This window comes from Hippichthys cyanospilos, chromosome 6 (assembly GCF_059441005.1).
Source record: "Hippichthys cyanospilos isolate Australia breed blue-spotted pipefish chromosome 6, RoL_Hcya_1.0, whole genome shotgun sequence".
NCBI lineage: Eukaryota > Metazoa > Chordata > Actinopteri > Syngnathiformes > Syngnathidae > Hippichthys > Hippichthys cyanospilos.
In genome coordinates this window covers 8,565,864-8,584,091 of record NC_142374.1, presented here as the reverse complement: position 1 = coordinate 8,584,091, position 18,228 = coordinate 8,565,864, and the positions used below count along the sequence as shown (strand labels likewise).

The 18,228-nt window shown below is 38.9% G+C and overlaps 1 protein-coding gene across 5 annotated transcripts in view; it reads left to right on the top strand.

The window, feature by feature from the left end:
* The first annotated feature begins 3,718 nt into the window (after window positions 1-3,718).
* Window positions 3,719-18,228, top strand: part of LOC148422044 (receptor-type tyrosine-protein phosphatase eta-like) — a 31,937-nt gene continuing 17,427 nt past the window's right edge. For all 5 annotated transcript variants that reach the window (XR_015865981.1, XR_015865980.1, XM_088418110.1 and 2 more), the window contains exon 1: window positions 3,719-3,934. Coding sequence is in view for 3 of the 5 variants with exons in the window: in XM_088418110.1 (XP_088274236.1) it covers window positions 3,866-3,934 (69 nt within the window). In the remaining 2 variants the exon portion in view is untranslated. The remainder of the gene's footprint in view (window positions 3,935-18,228) is intronic.

The window sequence follows — 18,228 nt, the reverse complement described above, 5'->3', positions numbered from 1 at the left end:
GGTATGCTATGATAGCTTTAGTCAAGCATGATTATTTCAACCTCAACACAAGTTCTAAAGGATGTTGTACTTGGTTTACAGCTGGTCTTGCAGAAAACCTCAATTGGGAGAAATGTTGTCACTACTTTGATCCAAGGTACAACACACAAACACACACACACACATATATATATATATATATATATATATATATATATATATATATATATATATATATATATATATATATATATATATATATATGTATATATATATATGTTATGGAATAAATGTTATGGGTGTATGAAAAGTTTTAAGCATCATGTTGAATGTACAAATTAAGATGTTGTCACGCCAAGCTACCAGGCAAAATACAGAGATTTAAATAGCTCACCACACTTCAATTTTAAGGATAATATATGCACATTTTTAGTGATGCCAATATGACGCTTTTGTGGGCATTTTTGGACATTTCTGGCCATTTGCTTGGAAAATGGCTTCTTTTTGGGAAGCTCCTATGACAGCTAAGGACCGTTCCCGGCAGAAACAAATCCTATTAACAAATAAAGATTAATTACTGTAATTACATATAAAGATTTTATTTCTTTATTGTGGTTCTTCTCCCGATCACATCGTGATCATCCAATTTATAATTCATTTTATATTCATGTATTTCACATAATGTACGTATTTGTCAAGTCGAGCCACCTGTCATGTCCCAGCTCACCTGTTTGCATTTTTTGGTCCTAGGCAGAGCTCTCCTGCGGCATCGAGGGGGCGGGGCTGACGGCCGCGTACCTGTGGCTCATTTTCCGTCAAGGGCTTTTTAAGGCCAGCAACCAGAGGAAAGCACTGCCGGGTTATTCCTTCGCCAAGCTCCTCAATAGCGGGCCATTGGACGTTAATCTCAACCCTTGATGTTTGTTTTTTTAATCTCTTGTGCCCAAACCTCCTAGGACAACTTGATGCGCATAATATATAGTATACATTAACACGGCCAGAACTAATGACTCTGAAGGCCCACCATATTAAAGCGTACCTTTAGCCTCCCACTTTGATGTATTTATGGGGTTAATATCTTCTTTTCCCATTTTCTGTCTAGTTTTGTATTTGCCAAAACAATCCCTGTGGTCAATTCCAATGCACTGTGTCATGTTAGGACCGGATGTGACATCAAGCCATTGATTGAGCCATCCATTGTAGCCATCAGTTGCTATTGTGTGATTTTATTTCTCGTTTGATGACCCGAATTACCCGTCAGTGAACTCTACTGCATATCATTTCTGCTCCCTTCATGCAAGTAGGGCTGCACATATGTTATCTTGCCACGGAAAAGGTAGTGTTTATTTAAAAGCTTCAAAGGCATCCTCCCACATTGTTCCATCAACTTAACACATCGGATGGTGGAAACTGAGGGAAACTTGCCTTCTTCCCATGTGGCAACGTCTTACCACTCTGTGGCATTGGTTAGTATATACAATCCTCCCAGGAACACCTCATTATCTTTGATAAAACATCCATTATGAGATGGTGGCTGACAGCCAATACATACAATTAGTGCATTCTTCCATTGTCTTCTTTATTTTATTTGGAACGTTGGTTTATCTTTGGTTTATTTCCTACTTATAACATCTTTGAAGGAGGGAAAACACTCAGCTTATCAGTCTGATGTTGGAACGCTAATAAGGTCATTGTGCTGTGAACCTCTTTGAAGATTTTTCAAACCACATTGATAAAACATGGGACAGTTTCTCCTTTGAGGGGGGGCACTTAGGATTACATAACAAAACTAGCACTTTTCAAATTCTGTAAACTAGACACATTTCAACTTTTTTGTCACAGAAGTTGTTTAAGCAAGCAGTACCGATTTATACAAAACTAATAAATACATGAAATAAATAGAAAATAAAAAAAGATTTATTGTTTGAACAAAAAAATGAAAGAAATGTATGAAACAGTCCAGGCCAGTGGTTATCGACTGATGTCACCCTACCTTTTTCCATCGTCACAAAGTTGTGACACACAAGTCAAGAAAAATCAAGTAAAAAGAGACAGGATCAACCTTGGACTGTCCACGAACTGATCACAGTGAGGAAAACAGACAGGTTCAGCCTGCTTTGCTTGACCATCAAACAAGTGTGGAAGTGCCAATCCCAAGTCATGTTGACACATTCAGACCTTAAGGAAAGAAGTGATGCATATTAATCATTTACAAGAAATAAAGACATTTAATTGGCAGGGTTTCTCCCTCACATAGTTTTATTTGTAAATGTCATCTTTTTCTAAATGTCTGCAAGGGCAATGCACAGCGTATTATATGGGTGTTAACTGGCATTTCCTGCACAATGCTCTGGGAGAAAGCTGATAAAAACAGAATCCTATAAATAAACTTTGCATGAGCTCATCAGTGTTGCTGTGCGTTGTAGCATGGCAAAAGTGGATTTACAGTCTTCTAATATGTGTTTCCATCCATGTTCATACGGCCCCCTTACACTAAGTAGGTTCGAGGGCAAACGGGGCCAATCGCAGCTGACTCGGGGTGAGAGGCAGTTAACATCCGGGAGTGGTTGGCAAATCAATCACCGGAACTTATGTTACCATTGTAGATGTACTTTTATTTTTGTAGATTTGTATTTGTTTCTAGATGCCACAAGGTGGTTGCAAAGCCCTATATTTGTCTAAATGAAACTCCTCAATGCACTTCAATGTACTTCGTGATCACCTGTATGTCAACAGATGGCGGAAAAAGCAATGATGTTGAGAGAATGCTACACAGGGTGCCTTTTAAACTGGACCTGCCACTGCCTTTGGTCAACCAGCCTTATGGTCTTCCAGCAGTTGATGACACCTATTAACTTTTAACCATTATATTAAATATTCACTCACCAGTCACTTCATTACGTAACTCCCGTGTTTTGATCCTGTTTTGGCTGCTGTCTAACCATGTCCTAACATACAGTACATGTAGCAGACATTGTGGGAATCTCAAATCTATTTTTTCTGACTTATTCCAGCAAGCTCTGTAAGAATAAACTATAAATATAGCCATGATAATAAAAAATAAACTAAAAATAAAATAAACTAAATTAAATATTATTATCAAGTTACTTTGAAACTTTATTTTGCACTCACATTAGAAAATGAAATGTACACTCATACAACATCACCCTTGCTTTATGCCTTTGTCACAAAAAAGAAAATATCTGCAATTGTACTTTGTTTGGCAAAGGTCAACGTTTTTACAGTGGCGACTAAATAAAGATTTTATGATGACAATTTGACCATGGTGGATTATTTTTAGGTGCATTAGTTTCATGGAATGTTTGAAACAAATCAGTCAATCAAATGTCCTCCTCACCTCATTAGACTCTGTGGACATACAGGTATCTTTTAACCCTACTCATACTTTACACACAGTAATAATGATCATTTTTGTCCACTGTAAAATAAATAAATAAATCACGATTTCTGAAAGGGAGGTTTCCTGAAAATGTTTGCCTTGGCTGCTCTGTTTAGTGCCCTCTAAAGGGGACGATGCATTCCTTCACTCATTGTGGCCAAGTTATGGTCGGAATGCGGGATGACTCCTTCAATTCTGCTTGACCAACTTGCCCTCGGTGATGATGATGAGGAGGAGGAGGGGGAGGAGGAGGAGGCCGACGAGGAGGAGGAGGAGTGTAATCTGCTTCATGCAACTTTCTCCGAAGCAACGCGCTCCTCCCTGTTCCCACAGAGGACAAGGTTTCCTCATCTCACTTTGCCCTTTTCTTACATCGTGACATTTTGACAGCGGTAGTAGAAACAAAGACGTTTTTAGGTATGTCAAGTCTGTAGAAAAAGTTTCTACGTGAATTTCATTTGAGTAGTGGCAGAAGCAGCAGCAGTCATGAAGACGTCGCCGTTGCTTTTGATCTCTTTTCTGTGGATTTTTCTTCCCTTCGGCATGCTCATAAAGGTAAACATCATTTCATTACCCCCTTTAGAGTTGCACCGGGAAAGTATATTCGCTTCTTAAAAAGTGTCGCTTGCTTGACTTGAGAGCGCTCACGCGTGGATGAGTGCACCTGTTGCGCAACGGGGCTACTCTGCTCCGCATCTGGTGCAAAGTTTGCGATGAAGTGTTATCCTTTTGTTACAATGCCTGGTATGGTGGTTTGTTATAATATGAATGTGCCTACCCTAAATCTGAGAGAAATTCACGTCAGATTGTAATAAATACACTGACCTTTACTTGAATTCAAGCTGATTAACAATGCTTGATTGTTTAGCAGAAGACTAGACATTTAGTGAGTGTGAGTGTATTAATGGAGTCTATAAAACCCATTGGACTCAATATTGGCTATGTTAGCACGTTCCAACGAGGTTCAATTTGAATTCAAAAATCTACAACCAATGAACATTACATTTTTAAGAAATGAATCCACTTAATAATCAAAAAAGGAAATTAAAATGTTATGAAATTCATTCAGTGATTTAAAACAAGTTATTATAGAAAGATAAGAATGAAAAAAATCCACAAGAAGTCGGATCCAAAATCTGGCTTACATATCAAATAAAATAAAATAAAATCCAAATGTCTAAATATGACTAAAACGTGTCCCATCTGGTCCACCCTAAAAACCAATCACGTTTTAATAATCGTCACGTTAATTGACATCGAAACTATTGCAAAATGTCACAAAAATTAAAAGAAAGTGATATTTTGATCCAAGAGACAAATTGTACTGTTACACAAAATAAGTGAAGGAACTTTTAAAAAAATGGTTCCATGATAATCACATCATTAAATTCATCTGTAACAGGCTTATCTTTGCTGGGTTTAGGATATATTGTGCTTATAACCATAATAAACCAGTGATACAAACTGTAGAGTGAACTGTCTTAAGAATACATCAGTCAAGTGTAATTACATATTTGTGTGTGTGCGCGTGCGTGTGTGTATCCCTGCTGCGCTGGTCTTTCTGGACAGAAAAAGTGTGTGACCATTTATGTGGGGTCAGGATTGGAATGACATCCAGTTCAATGTCTCTGTCACCTTTTTGGCCAAAACAAACCTTCGCACCACAACCAATTTATTAGGTACTGCTATCCTATCTGGTGAAGTGTAATTCTAATTGTTCCCAGTCATACTATACGCCCCAATATCTGTCAGTGGGCTGATTTTACATACAGTATGACACAGTAGTTACAAGTGTCCATTGTCTCTCGATAGACACAGTGTATTTAGTCTTACATAAGAAACCACACTGTGGCTGATATGACATCCTGTACAGTTTTCTTTTTTTTCATTTCCTGCTTGTGTTAAAGGCCATTTGTTTTCACCAATCAAATGGTCATGGCTGTGTGCACTCTGCTGATGTGATGTCTTATTTTTATAGTGTAGTACTTTAAAATGAGGAGGTTGGGGTGAACATTCAAAATGTTCTAATACTGAATTGTTAATCCTACCATCTGTTATCCACCACTTCATCCGAGGTCGGGTCGTGGGGGCAGCAACTTCAGCAGAGAAGCCCAGACTTCCCTTTCCCCAGCCACTTTGTCCAGCTCCTCCCAGAGGAACCCCAGGTGTTGCCTGGCCAGCTGAGAGACACGGTCTCTCCGGCATGCCCTGAGTCGTACCTGGGATCTACTCTGGTGGGAAATGCCCGAAATACCTCACAAATGATGCGTCCAGGGAGGCATTCTGACCAGATACCCGAGCCGCCTCAGCTGGCTTCTCTTGAGGTGGAGGAGCAACGGCTCTATTCCGAGTCCCTCCTGAACGACTGAGCTTCTCACCTTATCTCCAAGTGAGAGCCTGGGTATCCTGTGGAGGAAGTTCATTTTGTTTTTTATGTTTCCGTCATCCAATGCAGCTGATTCAAATGATCAGGTTTGTTGTTCGGCTTCCGGCGAGCTTGCTGATGATGAGCTGATCATTTGAATCAGGTGTGGTAGGAGGACAGAAGCCTCCAAAACATGCCGGATAGGCGGCCCTCGAGGACTGGGTTTGGACATGCCTGTGGTCAATAAGCCATGCTTTGTATGGTCCCTCACCTAGGACCTATTTGTCATGAGTGAACCCTAACAGGCGCATAAGCCACCAGACAACTTAGCTCCTAGGATCACCACGGTAAAATGATGGCTCATGGAGGGGATTGAATCGATATTGAATTTCTAATCACGTTTGTCTGTAAGAAATGAAGAATGGTGAAGCAACAACATGCTTAAATGATGATTTGCATTCCCATGATCTCATAATGTAACATTTTCAAGACACATTGGATGTACAGTATTTTCTCATCATAAATTGTGTGGTTAAATGGTTATGTACCTCATTAGGTCATTGCAAACCTCAGCTGTCATCTACAGAAACAATTTGACAAAAGCATAAAACATTTAGTCAGAAAAACATGTGCAACAAGGGAAGTGCAGCCTGAAAAGGGGGAATTTTAAACTTCCTCTTTTTTTTTGCATACTGATACTACCCCTATGTTTCTTCATCTCTCACAGTCAAGTAAAAATAGAACCGCACACTTAACCTGACATCAAATTTTATATCTCAAACTTAACGTTTCTATGTATGCTGATTGGATTGGTATTCTTGAATGTGAGTTGTTGGGGATTGGAAAACAAATGTCAATTAAACCCTGAAGTGGGGATTGTGTTTAGGATTACACAATATGATCATGTTGGGGGTGGGGGCAAGTTCAGGAGTAGAAAGAAGACATCAGATTGTCAGAGCATGTGAGGGTTAAAGCAATTCCCATGCGCCTTACACACCGCACATGTCTGTTACAAGCTTTCCCCTGAATACCCAAAAGCTAACGTATATCGAACACTTTACACGTCACTTTTTCGGTTTGCTGAAATGATTTTATTTTTCATTTTTATTTTAGTCATTTAAGTGAACCATATAAATTGACTGGGTCTAGAACTTCAGCCGGTCATGTCATTGGCTGAAAAACCTGTGTTGTGTTGGTTATTGTGAGATTTTCCACAATGTTCAGAAAGGCCAGAATGACTTGCTCACAGACGTTTTTACGAATTGACATAGAAATCATTACACTTACTTGTTTAATTTTACACTTGAATAATGAGCAAGCGCTTCGGGGACCTATTTGTGCAAGGAATTGAAAAGTACATTTTCCATATCTTAAAGCAGCTAACTGTTTGAGATTTTAGCATGGTAACATTGGAATGAATGAATTCATTTCCAGAGTCACCATGAACAAATAGATATGAAGTCAACTTTTCAGTGTGCAAAAAGAGTACAACAACAGAGCACTAGTTATTCTCTGTTGTCTGACGTTTATTTTTATTCTTCCTGTCCAGTTGAACCAATTGTGGTTAGTGTTGCACAAACATACCCGCTCAGACCAGAACTGAATAAGCACAATGCTTCCTTGTGCCCTTTCATCTGATCAATTAGTTACCAGGCCTGTGAACTTTTGAGAGGTCAGACAGATTGTTTCATCAGAACAGAATTAGGCTTAGCAGAGAATCTGGTCTTTTCTTTCCAAGTGGAAAACGTACTAAAATATACCACGCAGCATTGACATACAATATTTGTAAAGTCATATCATGTACTGTGATGGACTATGACATGAAATGAAAAGCCCCATGCTTGCTGGATGTTTACATAAGTGCTTTGAAAATTAATATGAAACAGCGAGGGAGCACATGTGAACGAACCCATTTGCTCCTCAGCCACAAGTGACCCAGGAAATCTCGAACGCTTTGCATGAGTTTATCATGGTATGGAACGACTGGTCATGCCTTTATATGGTTACATTCTCTTTCTGACGGGCCCACTTACTCTATGAGAAATGAAAAGGTGGTGACTCTGCTATCAGTGGGAAACATCTTGGAACAAGGAAATGGGACGTTTGGTAAATTTCACAAGAAGTTGTTTGGCGTGACTGACCACCGTGTGATTGACACTAATACGCGTGTGTGTGTGTGTGCGTGTGTGCGTGTGTGTGTGTGTGTGTGTGTACATACACACAGACCTCACTCATCTCGAACATGCTATTGATCAGCCAAAGATTGAATGACGTATGATGTATAGTACAATTAATAAAACACATGCCATGCCCGCCAGCATGAATTCTTCTTACTGTATTTACCATAAATGAGAAATTGTGCCACTCAATGATCTGCGACAGCAAAGTCACAAATCGAGCCTTTCTCTGTGGAATGCCACCGCCCCCACCCACTCACAAAACACTTGAAACTGAATGAGGACAGTCCAGTTTTAAATTAACATAGTTGCCTATAACCAGAAGCTACTTGAGGCTGAGAATGTACAAGATGAATTACAAAGAGTCACAGTTCCCCCAGTGCATGTAAATGAGCCACAGGCTCCACCCTGGAACTCAATGGCCTTATTGTCAGAGCATAGCAGATAATATTATCTGTCACCTCTGCGCAGGTCAGGGCCAAATGAGGCAGCCCGGTAGAGAAGATTTCCCATGTTTTATTCTTTATCGTCTACCAAAAAGCTTGACTTACCTAAGAGTAGGATTTAGGAGGTTCGAATTTGAATTTTGATTTCACCACGTTCCAAAAACGTGCATGGTTCATAGGTGGCAACGTGATTGCAAAGGCTTGTTTGTTTCTAAAGATTTGCCCTTGGCTGGTGACGTCTTGCCCAAAAGCCAGTGACTGAGTCTGGGGAAAAGGAGGAGAAGGTCTTATATATACTGTAGTTCAAGACTTGGTCTTGAAATATGTGACTTGAAAATTCAACTCACTTATTTGAAATATACATTATATGGGTAGTAATAGGTTTCCTCCACAGGGTGTCTGGGCTCTCCCATTTTAGCACTGTCTATAACACTGCAAAAATGATGGAAAAAAATAATGTTTTTGTTTCATTCATGCCAATCTGCCAACCCAGTCAGCATCCATTGCAAATCTGAGTTTTTCACCGGCGTTGACAACAATAGGATGGAGCGCCTGCTTTGCATGTGATGAATTTCTAAAAGCTTGCAGTGGTTCTGGCTAAGCCGCATTGCTGGAATCTGCCACTGGGCGATGCTGGATTGATAAAAAACTATTTTATCACTGACTGAGCAAGATTTTGACTTATGACTTGCTTGACTTAAGTTATGACTTGACATTTGGGGATGACACGAGTTGACTTGCTTGATTGTTTTTTTCGAATGATTAGGGACTTCCTTAAGACTTGAAGAAGAAGAAATGAAGATGAAATGAGACTTGTGACTTGCTTGAAAAATGTGTTATTCCCACATTTTGCAACTTTGCTCTGAAATACTGTGTTTTTACATACATGCAACCCTTTTCGACAAACTCTTGCAGCCAACTAGTGAAAGAATTTTCAAAAGTGCACATGACTCAGATGACATCATTGAGCTAACTGCGCGGAACATTGGTAGAAGTAATTTTGAAAGTTTTCAGGTCTAATAGAGTTTTGCTTTGAAGGTTAACCAAATCTAGGTTCTGTGGGTATGCTTGCTTTATGCATGTTTTCCTCCTTGTGATAGCATTGCCATGGTTATTGAAGGACATTTTCTTGACAATGTGTTCCGATGGCTATCTGGCTTACTGGGTATGGTAGTGGGGACACTACATCCCATATTCCTGTGTCCTCTGGTCGGGCACAATGTTAAGGGGAGTCAAGACTGCACTGTGGGAGGTGGATACCTGGAGATATATACACATACATGTACATGGACGGGCACGCACACAACTTAATCCTAGGGTAAGAGATATATGCAATAGCCTGTCTCACACATTTACAATAGATTGTTTCTGCAGTAGACTCCTGCTGAACGCTTGTAGTAAATGCACATGTTTCTTTCTCAGAAGTGCTATCATACATTGACAATCTGATTTGCAATGCACAAAACCGATTGTTATCTGTTTTGGACTGTTGTCCAGTTCCAATTGTAAGGAAGAACAGTGCATTCTGTTTTGTTTTTGCCTGGAAGTGTATATATGTACATATATATTTACAGAGAGAGAGAGAGAGAGAGAGAGAGAGAGAGAGAGAGAGAGAGAGAGAGAGAGAGAGAGAGAGAGAGAGAGACTATTACAAATAATAACATTAAACTAAATAAATGAATAAAGTAAATAATAATAATGGGAAAAACACACAGGGGAACACAGCTAATGTGCTTGATGAGTGCAAACCAATGAAAAAAATGAAGCCTCCTTAGAAGTGCAAACCAATAAAGCCTTCTTAGAACCAAGCACATTATTATAATGCAAATTTTAATCAATTAGCAGTCAAAATGTAATTTTTGGTCATTTCAAACTGAATTTATTCCAATTTTTTGCCAATCGGATTTTTCCAAATGGGTCTCAATTGAATTGTATATTAGAAATCAGGTGAGAAAACTCAACGCTATTTCACACAAGTAAATAATGTATTAGGTTGAGTAAAGCAAGGGGCTGTTATCATGCAAACATGTTGGAAACATTGCCTTCTAGTGGTAGGATGACAAAGTGCTTGCTTTTTAAATGTTAAAATCGCTGAGGATCAGCTTAATTAATATATATATATATATATATATATATATATATATATATATATATATATATATATATATATATATATATATATATATATATATATGCGTGTGAGTGTGTGTGTGTGTGGGGGGGGGGGGCGGTGTATGGAATTGCGATTGGCCCATTTGAATTAACAAACTTAACAAAATAATTCTTCAGCACCGTTTGTGATATTTACTACATTTAAAATGATTATCCATGATATCCTGAAGATCTTTTGTCTCTTGTCCGTAAAGCTATGGAAATGTGACAAGAATGTGGTATCGACACTTGTTAGCACGGGTGGGCCATAGGGCACTGTACCCCTCCTAGACTGGCGAAAGATATGGTGTTATTCAATGTCTTGTGGTACTGTTTGTTCTTGTATCTGACCTTAAAAAGGCTTGAACTACAGCACAATATTTACCTTAAAAGCCATTTATGTTGATCCGTTATCTGGGGTCTCTGGGTGGGTACGGGAAGTTATGTTAACACTGAAACAATGAATATATTTCTCAGGAGAAACATCTGAGCCAATGTACTTTATTTACAAAGGCTGACTCTGACCTTAAAACTGAATTAGTGAATTGTGAGATTTAGTCAAGTTGCTGCAGTGATAAATGTGCACATTGTTCCATTATGTGACATGAAACAAGAACAGTGAAAAGGCCTGCCAATCCATCTTTAAACACACTCCAAAGTGAAATATATGGGTACTATGCTTGAAGGTCCCATGCCACTATTTTTTGAAAGGCTATGCCAGATCATTTGTATTAGAATGGCCCAGGATGCCCTTTTTCAGGCTTTTTTTTTAACTGACACAATGGCTCACATAATGTAGTTCCAAGGCTTCAAAGTTATCATGTTGACCAAGTACAACAGCTCTTTTTTTTAAAAACAAAAAAAAACTGATAGGTTCCGATTCATATGGCTCATGCCATATTTTCTGTAGCTTTTAAATTCCTCAATTTTATTGACAAAAGACATTTTTTCCTCTGCTGTACTCATCCCTATGTATTTGGACAATAGATATCTTCTTTTCACTTAGCTATATTTTTTTTGCTATGCATAATTATATAAATTCCTCAAATTGTGCACAGAACCAGAAATATGTTCATGCATTTTTAAATGAATGGGGCCCACTGATCCTAAAAAAACAACCGTGACACTAGATCTAACAATAAGCATCTTTGATTTTGTGAATAAAAACTGAGGTGTATTTTGCTGCAACTTTGCCTCAACATCTGCCTCATTGTGCAGAGGTTGTGGGTTCGCATGTTCTCCCCATGCTTGCATATTTTTTTCTCCGGCTTTCTTACACACATTGCAAAAACATGTATGTTAAGTATATTGGACACTCTAAATTTGTGCCTGTATACGTTTGTGGTAATGGATGCTTGTTCGTCTTTGTGTGCCTTGTGGTCGGTTGACAACCAGTTCAGGCTGTGCCCTGGGATTGGCTGGCAACCAGCTCAGGGCGTACCCTGCCTCCTAGCCGAAGTCAGCTGGGGAAGACTTTGGCATGCCTCCGCTCCTCAAAAGGGTAAACCGTTGAGAAAATGGATGCAAGGATATAAGTGCGGATGACAACATTGCATTTTTTTTCCTATGGCGCTTGGGTATATGTCATGGCAATGACTAAAGAAAATGGAATTGGATTTCCTCCAAAATTCATTGGACCACTTCCAATCACACGTAAAAATCAAATAGGTTAGACATTTGCATTACATAGTGTGCAATATATACTTATTCGTTGAGATATCAACTACTCACTGAGAATATTCAGACAGTGAAAACAAGATATAGTTTTTTTTGCCATTTGTTTTTCTTACCTGAAATTTGCAAAAACTCTACTAGGGATGATCAATGTCACTCGTTTTTTTCGGAGTGATACCAGTATGATTATTAACTCTCATACTCACCTTTGGCGTGATTACTTGAGCACTTATTTCACTATTGCTTTGATGGGACAAAATTCTATTCAACATGATGAGAATTGAAATGATTGTAACCAAAAACTTTTCCTCTGACACAAATGTTGAATCAGTGATGTGCCAAACTGTCGCAATGTAGCCACAATTGCTGGTAAATTGCAAACACTGGAAAGGAGGACTTGACATCAGAATGATTTTTTTTACCATAAATATCGGTGGTCCTCATCAGTACCCAATAGCTTTACAGAAGGCTGGCATTGGAGTACCCATATTGCCTGTAAATACAGATAAAAACAAAGGAATTTGTTTTGTTGCTGGATTACATTGCTACCATTTTACCCACTCTAGAAAACACTTGGTTGAGTCCTGCCTGTTATTTTTGAAATCTCATTGCATTTATCTTAAAAAGAAAATCATCCATGCAACCGTGTACATCTAGATCACTGAAGTTGCAGTTTTACTTATTTGTTCTTGTTTTTATTCCAAAGCATCAGATTATAAGAAGCTAAGGTCAACGAGGCCCGCCCTTGCGTAATAGAGTTGAGGGTGATGTCTTGATTGTGCTGAGGTCTGAGTCTTGTTCCAGAGGAAGGAACTTGGGTGTTATCAGAAGGCACGCAGCAAAGATGGGCTGAACTGGACCGCGATCGGCAGGCAGGCTGGCTGCCTTTAGGGTTGATGTAATGTTTATGTAACAGTCAGTGGAGTGACTTCCTTCTCCTCCTTTTCCCCAGACTTAGTCAAAGGGCACAGACTGAGGACACAGAACCAGAGGGTCACGGGCTAAGTCCCAGCCAAGATATGTTTGACCATTCACCAAGAATTCTTGCATTGAAACATGAATTTTTTTCATGGACATCCTTTCCTCTTGGGACTTTAGAGTATGGTTTACATCTTCTCTCTGAGTCATTTCCGTGGCGTAATGTCTTGAAACATTGTTTTGTTTATTTTGGCAGACGAACACCATTGGAACACCATTAAAGTGTAAAAAACAGATAAGTCCATTTGCTTGGAGACAGTTTAACATGAATAAATATATAAATAGATAAACCACAGTATGTTGAAGTATTATGGCTGATCTTTCACTATTAATTTCTTTTAGCCTGCAAGAAAAAAAAATCACCAATCCATTTTCTATAGCTACTTAGCCTCATACATACATATATATATATATATATATATATATATATATATATATATAGCTATGATCTCAGGCTGCTGGCTATCAGCATTATGTCAGTCTGGATCAAGCCTACACATTGGATCCTCTCTGATGTGGAAGACCCCCCTCCTTTGTTTATCTTTTGTTAAGGATCTGATCTTGCATTGCTATAATTAGCGCATCCCTGTTATTCTCAGTCCAGCCTCCTCAAGCCATAGGAATGTTTTCTTGATGTCAGCCACTCCTTCAATTTGATGGTGGTAATTGCCATTAAGGGGTTTATTCTGTCAATATATCTGGCACCTTCTCCTTACTGGGCTTCTGTTGTCTGAGGCATTTATTAAGCAGGTCATCCCTCTGGACCATCATCTCTCATGTTTCCTTAGAGGCCTGTTGTTCCTTTCAGAACCGTTTCTTGGACGCTCCATAGTCCACAGCCCACCCTCATGCGCCTTGCAGGGATGACAAAGGATCATAGGTATTTGGATCGGTTAAATCTTTGCAGAAAATAATGTTGATTTCCAATTCACATTAGGAAACTGACAGGTTCATCCATTTTCATGATGTCAGAAAAAAGACATCTCGGTTGGTTCCAGTTGTGTTCTCCGTCATAGTATTGACTGTATCATTTTGTCCTTCCCCAGACTGACGTCAGTGCAGCACAATGAGAATGCTTGTTGCTTTCATTTGCAGTGTGAAAGCCGAGAAAACTGACCTTGGTCCCAGTTTGATATTCACTTTCACATTAAAAGGACAGTTACAAGAACAAATTTCCTAATCTTTTAGCTGTGAGCTATACATTAATATATAATTAATCCAAAAAGAATATTTTTAGTTGCCATAATATGTTTTTAGTTGACGTAGTCTACAAACCAATATCACACTGCGCCCTCAATCAAAGTAATTAGTTATTGAGAGTGGTGATATTTCTCAACGCATGTTGAATATGTCATGTTTTGAGGTTGAGTTGCTTTTTGTTTAGATTCTACTCCAGTCATATTAATTTTGTCCTTGTGTCAGTTTCTTGTTTAGTTTGATTGTGTCCATCTGTGCTTGTCAACCTGTTTACCAGCCAATTATCTCTCGTCTAATAGATCCTTGTGTTCTCGTCATTTTGACTTGTCTTTTTCGGATTGTTGTCACCTGTTTTATTTGTCATTTCTTGCTTTCCTGGCTTTCCTGAGTCCTGTTTAATTTCATTGGCGAAAAGTTGATTCCAGTTTTGGTTTGTTACTTTGTGGTCTTGGTCATTTTCGAGGAACTCCCTGACTCCTAACTTCCCTGCATTTGGGTCCTCAACCCCCACAACCATTCCAAAATGTAACAGAAGACACCAGCAAAATAATTGAAACCTCACAAAAGCTCATTTCAGGCAGTATTAAAAATACGTTTTGCAGTTTTTTTCTCTTTTTTTGTGGCACATGCCAAAGGATGGATCAGTGTTACTCTTGACAAATGTTAAAAGAAGAACAAAAATATGATGTAATCGTAATGTAAAAAAAAAACTTACTTGAAAATTGCATACCTGGTTTTATGAATGAATATATTCTTTTTTTTATCATTTACAGTGGGCCCCCGTGTTAAGAACTTAATCCGTTCAGCAGCTACGCTCGTAACTCGAACTGCTCGTATGACGGGCAATCCAAACCTATGTTAATTAGTGAATGTGTGCAACGCGTGCAAAAACCTTAGGTAAAAACATCACGACTTTATACACATATTAAAAATGAGTAACATAATCTACTGTACAGTTAAATTAAATAACATATACAAAGGAAAAATGACATTTACCTTTGGGGCGACGTGACTTGAGCTGGGTGGAGGCGGAGGGGAGCAGAGACTCACCCGCAGAATTTATTTATTTATTTTCTTAAACGGGAACTTTTCTCAAACTAGAACATATCCCAGGCGATTTCCTTCTCTTTAATCCATAATAGAAGAAGCCTCTCAATTTTTGCCCGTCCCCCGGCAAGGAAAGTCTTGCCCTTGGAAGATTGCCGAGCGGTTACGGCCACACTCACGAGCCATGCGTGCGCCTCCTTCGTATCTTTTTTTTTTTTTATTATCTCCTGCTTGGTTTCTATTGTCATCATCCTCTTACTTCTTCCTTTACCGCCACTAGCAATTTTAGAAGCCGTGTCTAACAGATAAAGTTTGCAAAGTCTTAACAACATTCCTTCCTTCCGTTTTTCACTCATTTTCTCTCCTTCCTTCCGTCCCAACCAGCTGTGCCATCAAGCTAGATAAAGGCCTTCGGCCAATAGCATATCGGCATTTCTGTGTTTGACGTGACACTGGCCAATAGCATCTCCGTGAGTGAGACCGTGACTGACACCGTGACTGAAACAGTGAGTGACTGTGACATTGTAAGAGCAATATGGTTTCACGTTGCCGTGACAAGCTCTAACTACTGATTTTGATGACGTGGCAAAGCGAAAATATATGAACAAATACAATAGCCGGCATGTCAGATTGCTCGTAAGGCGAATGGTCTGTGCATAAGTGGGGGACAAAAAACTCCGCGGACCACGCTCGTAAGTCGAAATGTTCGTAAAAGAGGGTGTTCGTAAACCGGGGGCCGACTGTACTATTATTTACATAGAGTAAACAATAGCTTGATCAGCTTCTCAAAGCAGAAGCTCAGTTATAGTCATTGTAAAACAAATTTGACCAAAGTACGCAACATTCTATCAAGTATGTGTGATGAATGAAGCATGACAAAGTTGGATCTGTGATGTGCTGTTCTCTCTCTGGGAGACAAAGTTAATAATCGGTTACTTGGGACTATTGGGACTTCATGTTTTGGGGAGGTGAAGCATGTTAAAATGGTTTGCTCTTGTAATAAAAATACTGAAAGGAAACATCCAAGTTATCCCGGCTAATCAATTATTAGTGGGCAGAATTGTATTTATTTATAAAGCACGTTTAGAGTAGTATAAGGATCTAAAGAGGTTGAGTCATTGAGATCCATGTTAGGTGAACTATCAGGTTGGGATCAAATTCCAAAGAAATGAAATCAAGAAATTTTAAACAAGATTTACTTCCCTGTTTATTTTAGATGTCATTCAATAAGTTACACTTTATCACATGTGTAATAGTTAACTAACGTCTGACACAGGGTCCCATTTCGGTAGACAAGACAGGCACAATTGTGCTTAGTGTGAATATCGCACAAATTCATTTTTATGCTGTGACTAGTTTATTTTAACATGTTCAGGAATGTGACAGGCTGTGCTTTCTACTCACGTTCTACTTAAATTGCCCCAGGTGCAACTGACAATTTGGTGACAGAAAGTAGACTCGAGGTGTGTGTGGTTATTCATAAATATAACAACTGAGGGCCATCAAATCCTCTGGATCATTTTAGAAATCAGTTCATCAAATGTGTTATTGTTATTATGATCTTCTAATATATTTGTAAAAGCACCAACCTGACCTCAGCAGAACTGACCTATTCCACCTATTGCTCATAGGCAGCTGGGATTGGCTCCAGCACACTTGTGATCCATGAAGAATGGATGGATGGATGGATGGATGGATGGATATTATCATGTACTTTTTCCACGCATGGATGACTAGTGACCCCGTGCTTAGTTTTCTGCATTGGGCAGTTCATCGATACTGTTCGTCACCGACGGACTGACGCTTTGCTGAAGGACAGCTGAACGATAGTAGATTTTGTCCGTTATTTTAATCTGTCATTGTAATCGTTACCATCGATGCCACCTTTCACTGTTGGTAATGACTTTACCCAGTAAATTTTTCCAGATTTCAGTGAAATGTTTACCTTGCCATATATTTGGAAACACACAAAATAAATCGGCAGCAGGCGCTCATACATGCACTCAGAAATATCTGGCTGAGTATTACAGCATTAGTATACAGCAATCACTGTTAAAAGAGTAAGTATCATCATTAATGTTTTGTAGTAATTAACACTTTCTTCTCATTGAATGTGACCAACATAAGGCTGGTTAGTCATTGTTTGCACTACGTTTCACAGTCATGATTTGGTGAACTGAACTGCACACTGCACACAATCTTGCTCAGCACATTCACTGCATAGACCAAAAGTAAAAATACATCTTTAGAATTAAGTATTGAGAGATTTTTCTGTTACTCTTCTTTTTAAATATGATTTGAATGAATACATTGCTTGCATATGGTTGAGCAAAGCAATCTGGGATGAATTTTCGTTCAAGTAAACAATGGGCACATCAATCTGACATTCTCACTCTGATTGACTCTTACCCAGGAAATATAAGCTAGACGTTTTTAAATTCCCAAAAAAAGTAAATTAAACACAGCAAAAGCTTACTTTTTATTTGAATTGTACGTGACGGACGACATGTCAAATTTGAATTTTGTTTTATGTAGACATCCTTTCAAATGTTTTTTCAAGCGGTTAAGTGAATGGATGGTTTGGTGGACTGCAGAGGCTAAAAACTATTTGAAGCACGATGGTGCTCCCTAGTGGATGTGATTATTGTTTGCAGTGTAGTCCCAACGACACACATTGAACATCCTTGCTTTTCGATGTGTATGGTCTGTAATAGAGTTCTTCTTCTCCTTTCAGCGATTCCCTACAGATGGTGTCATAGCAAATCAATTGTCTCCATCTAAGTCTGTCTCTTGCATGCTCGTCTCTCACTCCAA